The 7,790-nt window shown below is 37.3% G+C and overlaps 1 protein-coding gene across 1 annotated transcript in view; it reads right to left on the reverse strand.

Moving 5' to 3' along the window:
- LRCH1 (leucine rich repeats and calponin homology domain containing 1) overlaps positions 1-7,790 on the reverse strand; it is a 343,960-nt gene that overhangs the window by 56,672 nt on the left and 279,498 nt on the right. The window contains exons 14-16 of the mRNA XM_042781726.1: positions 5,447-5,500; positions 4,560-4,632; positions 1,035-1,139 (exon numbers count right to left, since the gene is read on the reverse strand). Of these exons, the coding sequence (XP_042637660.1) occupies positions 1,035-1,139; positions 4,560-4,632; positions 5,447-5,500 (232 nt within the window). The remainder of the gene's footprint in view (positions 1-1,034; positions 1,140-4,559; positions 4,633-5,446; positions 5,501-7,790) is intronic.

Below are 7,790 nucleotides of genomic sequence, written 5' to 3' on the forward strand. Positions count from 1 at the left end.
AATTGCCTTTTAGAATTGATCTTCCAAAGTATACATTATCCTTTTTCATAAGGAAATTAGATCAGCATTTCAGCATTTTTGGTTGAATTTTGAACAGAAATCATAGCAAGTTCTTAAACGTGTATTTCCTATTTATTATATATGACATATACTTAGATAAAAACCTATTATCAGAGACCATATCTTCCCATTGTATTTGCCTTGTGGTTCTGCCTCACACTCACTTGTCCCAATAAATCACACTTTCTGTCCCATTTAAAATTACTTCTATGACTTTGTATTTTGAAGTAAAATGTATAAACTTTAGTGCTAGACAAGAATGGAGAATCAGATATGGGTATTAGGCCCAAATAATTATATTTATTTTAATTTCTTAGGATATTTATGATATCTAATAGCACAAATTAAATGATACTCATATTAATTCTCACTGGGTGTCCTTAATTTTTTATTTACACATTTGTTTCTAAGGCCAAAATTCTTGAATATTATCTAGATGAATTTACACTCAAGAAGTATCAAAAGTCAGAATGTGCAAATAATTTCGGGGGGGGGGGAGGAGGAAAAAAGGCAACTAATTCTTCATTTTAGATCTGTCCCAATGTGCAACATTATTTTCAGTACAATATACTAGGATCAGACAAGGTACCTTTTAATTACCTTAAAAGTTTCACATGGCAAGCAGAGATAATAAAAGATCAAACTCTAAATACATGTAGTTGAGAAGCAGGAGCGAGCAGAGATCATCCAACACACAAATCCCAAATCTCTGTATATAAGCAATAAACCAAAAAACTCTAGCAGAAAAGGTAGAGCAGAAATCATTTTCAGTCCCTCCCCAAAATTCAGAATATTCAAGATAATCAAACTAGCTTGAAAAACTGCTAGAGAACAATCCACATGCACTTTTCTATACTTTACTGATGATTTCCTGTATCAAGCATGCAGTCGCTTCAGCTGCACAGAAATGAACGTGCAGTCTGTCTACCGGCGGGTTAAGGAGCAAGTTGAAGGATATGTACAAAGCCACCTACCATTGTCACTGTCTCCTTCAGATGGAACGCTGTAGCTAGAGCTGTCCCATGTTTGTGCCTGTGTAAGTTTGTTGAAGGAGATAGGAGGAAGAGTGAGGGCTGGGTCTGCAGGAGAGCGAGAGAGCCAGTCCACGTGTAGTTGCACAAGGACCAGGAAAAAACCAAAGGGGCAGCAGCATTGCACAAATGGCATAAGGGTTGTATGGAAATGAAGCGGATTTCATTTATATGGGATTAATTTTAATGTACAATATAGGAGAAGCATGAAAGATGGTGCATGGAATAAAAAGAATGATAAAATTGAGTATTAGTACTTCTCAATCATAGTTGGCATGCAGTTAATATTGTTAATCGTAACAGTTTCGCAAACCCACCAATTTAAAGTACTAATGAAAACAGGTCAGTTGGCAGAAAGAAAGAGTACCCATCGATTACATAGATAAAAAGCATAAAGAACTACTAGATACCCTTTTCAAAGACTTTCCAAGTAACTAATACTCTTAAGCAAATAGCTTCACACAAAAAGTTTGATTATATAAGCTACGATACAGGTGGAAATCTATCTCTTATTTAGAAACAAAACTATTATAGAATCAGTATTTGTCATTCAAGATTTTTTTCCCCCCAAGGAAATGTAAAATTTCCCTTTAAAGACATGTATAAGTCTACTGGCATGTTTTATTGGTCACTGACTCTAGACAATTCTTTCCTCAACTCTTTGATACACAGACCTCTCAATATTGTCTTTGATTCTGGTTAATACAGAAATAATTTTGACATTAGCAGAGTCTCTTTAACAACAAACCCAATCAACCACTGGATGTCAATTAAGAACCTCTGAGTTGGTTATTTATGAAACGATAACATCATTTTATTGGATTAAATATCCATATAGTGATTTCATGTGTTTAGGAGATTACTACTATAATTTTTGATTCAATTGTAAGGCAGGGCTAGTAAAATAAATGCATGTGATTCTAGGAATGAATATTGGGCATGTTCAATTTTCTTTCTTTCAGGGTCAAAGAATACAAAAAAAAAAGTTTCTTTAATGAAAACTATCAGGTAACTTTCAGAATCTAAGTTCTTCCAACTCTGTTTATTATTAATAACAGAGAAATCACGTAAATCCACATACTTAATTTTAAAATAAAAACTAATTGGCTGTTAAAAATTCCAGAGCTACTGCATCAAAAATGGTTTTTGTCTTTCTTAATCATATGTTCCTCTGTAAATATATTATTTCCTAGAAAATGTGAAAAACACATGCTGTAATTATTTCTAAAGTACTAAATAAAATGAAGCCATCTAATAATATTTCACCTGATGTTACTGAAGATAAATTAATATTATTTACAGCAACAAAGGAGACAGAGCTTTCAACAACCAGTCCAATTTCCATATCAATTAGCATTATAAAAAGGTAGGAAGTTTGTAGAGGAAATGATCTTTGTTTTCTGCTGTGTAAAATAAATACTTCATTTATTTTTCACCACTACAAAGAATTTGAAATGGTTTGACAGAGCAAGTAAACTGTAAGCCCTAACTTTGATGAGCTGAGTTTAGACTATAGTATAGACTATAAAAGGAATAAAAAGGTCACTGAAGTAATTTCAGAATTGAATTACAAAAATGCACATTCAAAAGAATGTCATTCTTTGGAGATTTATTTCATTTTTTATTTGATCAATATGAATATATTTTTAAATGGTGTAGAATGTCTGTAAGGATTAGAAGAAAGTCAGTAGCACAATTGGAAGTTCTTGGCTTACAGAGATCACTCTCCCAGCACCCCATTACTGAAGGCCTGGATGAGGGATGCCCAGTCTGATCTCCATTTCTCCCAGCACCAACCTGACTCTGTGGAGGTGGAAGCACTGCCCAGAGCACACTGCCCAGCTCAGGTCACAGGTGCTCAGTGCTCTAAATGAGGTGGCCAGCATTTGAGCCTGGTTTCATGTGCCATTTGGCTCTCCATAAAACACCCACTAGCCCTTGGAACACACAAACATTTTCTCAAATGGCTTTGCCTCAGGGTGTGTTAAAATTTTATGAAAACATTATTCCTGGCCACAATCAATCAACTTGCTCCAAGAATAAAAATTTTAAAACTTCCTTTTTAAAGAAGCATCTTCTGGTTTGTTTTGCTATGTATATTTTCACTACAGTAAAAGAATAAAAAAAGCACAGACTAGTAAAAAAAAAGTGTCAACTCTGTTCTTTCTCTATGAGTACCTTTCCTAAAAATATACACATATATAACTTCAGCTGTTGCCAAAATGCTTTACTGAAAAACCAAAGAGCATATAAGTTTCTGATTAGCTTTACTTTAAAGAGACTGACTTCTTTAATAGAATTTGCTTAAAAGCATTAGTAGTGAGTGTATGTCAAACACCAAAGAATCAAAAAGATTATTAAAGGATTTTATAAATAGTACCAGAACTTGAGATAAAAGAAAAAGAACCATATTTCTGTGTTCAGTCCTTCTTTCTAAAATCAATAATTATTTTGCACATTGCTATAATTTACTTTTGTGAATATACTAATATTAAATTACAGGTAGGTACTATTAGCAGAATGATTTCACAAAAGTCTTTATGACTCCTGGTCACACAAACAAGCCTTGAAATGATCACCCTGTTATGTGAGTAACTCCATGGAACCCACCAGGATCAGAAAGCAAATGAGGGCTGGCTCTGAAAGCAGTCAATCTCCTAGAGGCTGCCCCAGGAATGACTGGGGTGAAAACCTCAATAGACTATTTCTTCTCCACTTAACCTGAGGAATGGAGTTTAATTCTCCTGGAATCTAGATTTTTGGTTTCCATGGAAGTAGGAGGACCTACCCAGAATATTCTGCCCTCAGATGGTCTTTTGAACCTTGAGCCTTGAGAGAACTCATTTCCTAAAGTCACCTTTGAGTCAAAACAGTCTAGATAAATTAGTAGTAAAGACCATTTTGCACCTTGTGCATTGGGCTCTTTTGAAGAATCATCTATGCGCCATCAGTTTTGAGAAACAGAAACTCCAAGAACAGACTAGATGCTGTGTTTCAGGGTAAACTGTTGTGTAAACACTGTTCTGGCTCCATTTCCATGGCAACGCCAATACAATGGGGTATAAGAAACTTTGGAAGTTCCTTCTTCTTTGGAACATTTTGACTCCCTAGCTGAAATGCTATTCTAATTTGCAGATCACATATTAAATAAACTTTCATCAATTTCTATTATTGGCTTATTATGGTATGTTTTTACCACCTTTTCTTTTTTTTTTTTTTCTATGTTCTGATTCCAAAAGAGGTAGTCCATTACTGAAAATGAGGACTAAACAGCTGACCTGCTAAAAACAAAGCTCTCAAATCTAGACTTCCCAAGCTGTAGCAAGATTCTAATGCCAGGATTCAAACTCGCCAGAGCTGACAAGGATGTTCGCACTAATAATCAAGTAGAAATTTATAAGGCTAATTAATGAGAAACCACTCAGCTCTTTGTTTCAAGTGTAAAAACTGGCTCAGGGTGTATTTTACCTGATCGAGGCTTCAGGCCAAATGGAGCTGTGCTATTTGTAGTAGGAGAGACTGCAGGAGAATTCTCACTCATCTGTGGAGTTAGAAGGAAAAGAAGTTAAAACAGTAGAGCAGAACCATGCATGTTTCTCTGAGTTCAGGGATTATCATACAATCTTGACAATTTTTGCAGTTTCTGCTGGGTGATAAAGTCCTGGCTAAAGGATACAATAGACACATTTTCAAATGGCAAATGTTTACAGTGGCAAAATAATAATAATAATAATAAATATGTTGCTTTTGTTGAGATTTGTTCAATTTTTTATTTGCTCATGATAAAAATGTTTTACGATCATGCAAAACTGGCAACCCTTTTCTCCCCCAGCACAGGGCTGGGTGTGTGGGGTGGTGTGTGTGTGTGTGTGTGTGTGTGTGTGTGTGAGCACTGAAGAACTCATACACATAAAACATACACAAACACCTACATCCAAAACTGGGCACAAGTGATGAAGACTCCTACCACTATGAAATGAGGACACAGGTAACACTGAACAGATGTCTCCTCTATAAGGAATCCACACACTGAATCATTTATGGGTAACAAGACATTCTAAACATTGCCTATCACAGCTATTTTCATTCTTTGTAAGACAAAGCCACTCTACAAATAGGTTCCCACATTTGTTTTTTAAAAAAATATATTTTCTAAAAAATTAATCTTTAATTACGATTAGGGGCAGCTGAGGCTTATGAAAGCTAATGAGGGTAAGATGGATTCTGAAAGAATCTGCAATACTCCATTAACTGATCAATCACCACAGTGTCAGATTCTGCCTTGCTGTAAAAGACACTCCAATTCAGCCAACATGAAATACACCTCAGCTTCCCTCCAGCTTCAGGAGACATACCTCATTTGGAGAATACTGGCTCCCATTACTCTGTGATGTTAGATCATTCTGCACCTTAAAGAAGGAAAACAGGGTGTGATACGTTCCACCGAACTGTAAGCTGAGGTTAACAACTCTAGTTTTCTTGCTTTCATCATACCCGTGGCCCGTAGGCACACAATGAAGAGACATTAATTAATTATTATATTAAGTAGCCAAGTAGACCATATTTCCATTTGTAAAAATATAAAGCTGTCTTCATGGAAAAGCCTACCTGAACTACCACAAAACCTAAGATAAGGGATGCTCCGGAGCAGAGTTCAGTCCAAAGCACCTCACTGTGAAGCTGCGAGGTTCCCAAACTGCCTACTGCCCCTACCCGCCATCTCCTGTTTTCATCATAGATTTTTAGAAATAGTCCCAAATACACAGAATCACATCAGGAGCTTTTAATAAATGCCTGTATCTGGACCCCACATTACCTGGGCAAATCTCAAGCTATCAGCTCAATATCAGTTTGCTTTGGCAACTACCACGAGTTAAGAAGGAACTCTGGTAGCTTAGTGTCTAAGGCACTTGACTGCTAACCAGGAGGCTGGTGATTCAAACCCACCAGCCACTCCTCGGAAGGAAGATGGGGCAATCTACTTCCATAGTGATAACTGCCTCGGAAACCCAAGGAGGGGTCGCTATGAGTTGGGCTGACTAGACCGCACATAGCAACAACAACGACAAGTTAAGAGAAAGATGTCAGAATGTCTTTAAAGCAGAACATGCAGGACTTGGAACGGGTCACTGAGGAACAGCCAGGACATCCAGGCTTCCAGTGGAAGGGACTGGGGTAGGTGGTGGTGCCACTAAGTACCACAGGGAGTATGGGAGCTGATCACGAGGGATATTGATAGCCTCAGTTTAGCCATGCTGAGAATGACAAACTTAATGGATGGAGATGAAAAGGTCCAGCAGGCCCTGGGACATACATATCTGAATACTGGAGGCTGGGATTTGAGGCATTAACTATAGATTTGGAAGGCACTGTAATTTATAGGGTGGCTGAGTCTACCAGGTATTCCAGGAAGGAGAAGAACAGTGACACAGGGCAGAATCCTAAGGAAAAACAGGAACAACAGGAGAGGGGATCCTAACCAGCACACCCTAGCTTATTTTGTGCAGCTCTGCTTTCTTCTTGGGGACTCTGGGTAGTGTAACTGGTTAATGTGCTCAGCTACTAAGCAAAAAGCTGGAAGTTCAAGGCCACCTAGATGCACCTCAGAGAAAAGGTCTGGCAATTTACTTCCCAGACAAACATGCTATAAAGGACATTACTGTATCAAGTGACAAATTTGAAATATGGATTAAAATATCCTATCAGTATAAATTTATGAGACTGATAAATGGAATATTATTGTATGTAAGATAAAATCCAGCTTGTTAGGAAACACACACTGAAATATTTCAGGTTTATGAAATTTAGCCTCAAATGATACAGAAAAAGAAAAAGAAAACTGTGTATGTGTGCATGTTTATATATAACAGGGAAGAGGAGAGGAAGAGAGAGGGAGAGAAGAAATGATAGGGCAAATGGTAAAATAGGTTTAAAAACAACAAAAAAGAGGAGCTCTGGTGGCATAACAGTTAAAGCACTTGGCTGCTAACCAAAAGGTTGGAGCTTCGAACCCACCAGCCACTCCACAGGGACAAGGTAAGGCAGTCTGCTTCTGTAAATACTTATAGCCTTGGAAACCCTTGATGCAGTTCTACTCTGCCATATACAGTCACTATGAGTTGGAATCAACTCAGTGGCAGCAGGTTTGGGTTTTAGGATAACAGGTAAATGACATATGGGTGCTCCTTATTTTTATTTATTTTTTCCCCTCAAACTTTTGTAAGTTTAAAATTATTTCCCCAAAAAACGTAGGTCTGCATAGAATCAAAAGCAGCCTGTCTCAAATCGAGACAATGGTGAAATGAGCCCAGGGCTGTCTGCAAACAAAGGGCTACCTGCTGCTTCATTGATGGGTAAGGCAGTGATGCCTCCACTCATGGAAAGGGCTGGAGCACTGACTTTGCCTGAAGACCACTGCCAAAAACAATAATAGAGTGGGAGAGTAACAATAGCAGTTAACATTTATTGGATGCCCTGTGTTGTAAGATCTTTCTTGAATGATCTCATTTAATCTTTATAACTGGTATTATTGTCATCTCAATTTATGGAAAATGAAGGTAAGGCTTTGAGAGGTTAATTAACTTGCCCATGTACAAACAACAAATATGAACCCCTTTGTAAATACAATACTGAGTTGTCAATGAAAGCAAACATGGGTATAGGGACGGATAGATGGGTGAACAAGCTAAACAATTATGT

This window comes from Orycteropus afer, unplaced genomic scaffold (assembly GCF_000298275.1).
Source record: "Orycteropus afer afer isolate SDZICR_OR568_19922 unplaced genomic scaffold, OryAfe1.0 scaffold00157, whole genome shotgun sequence".
Lineage (NCBI taxonomy): Eukaryota > Metazoa > Chordata > Mammalia > Tubulidentata > Orycteropodidae > Orycteropus > Orycteropus afer.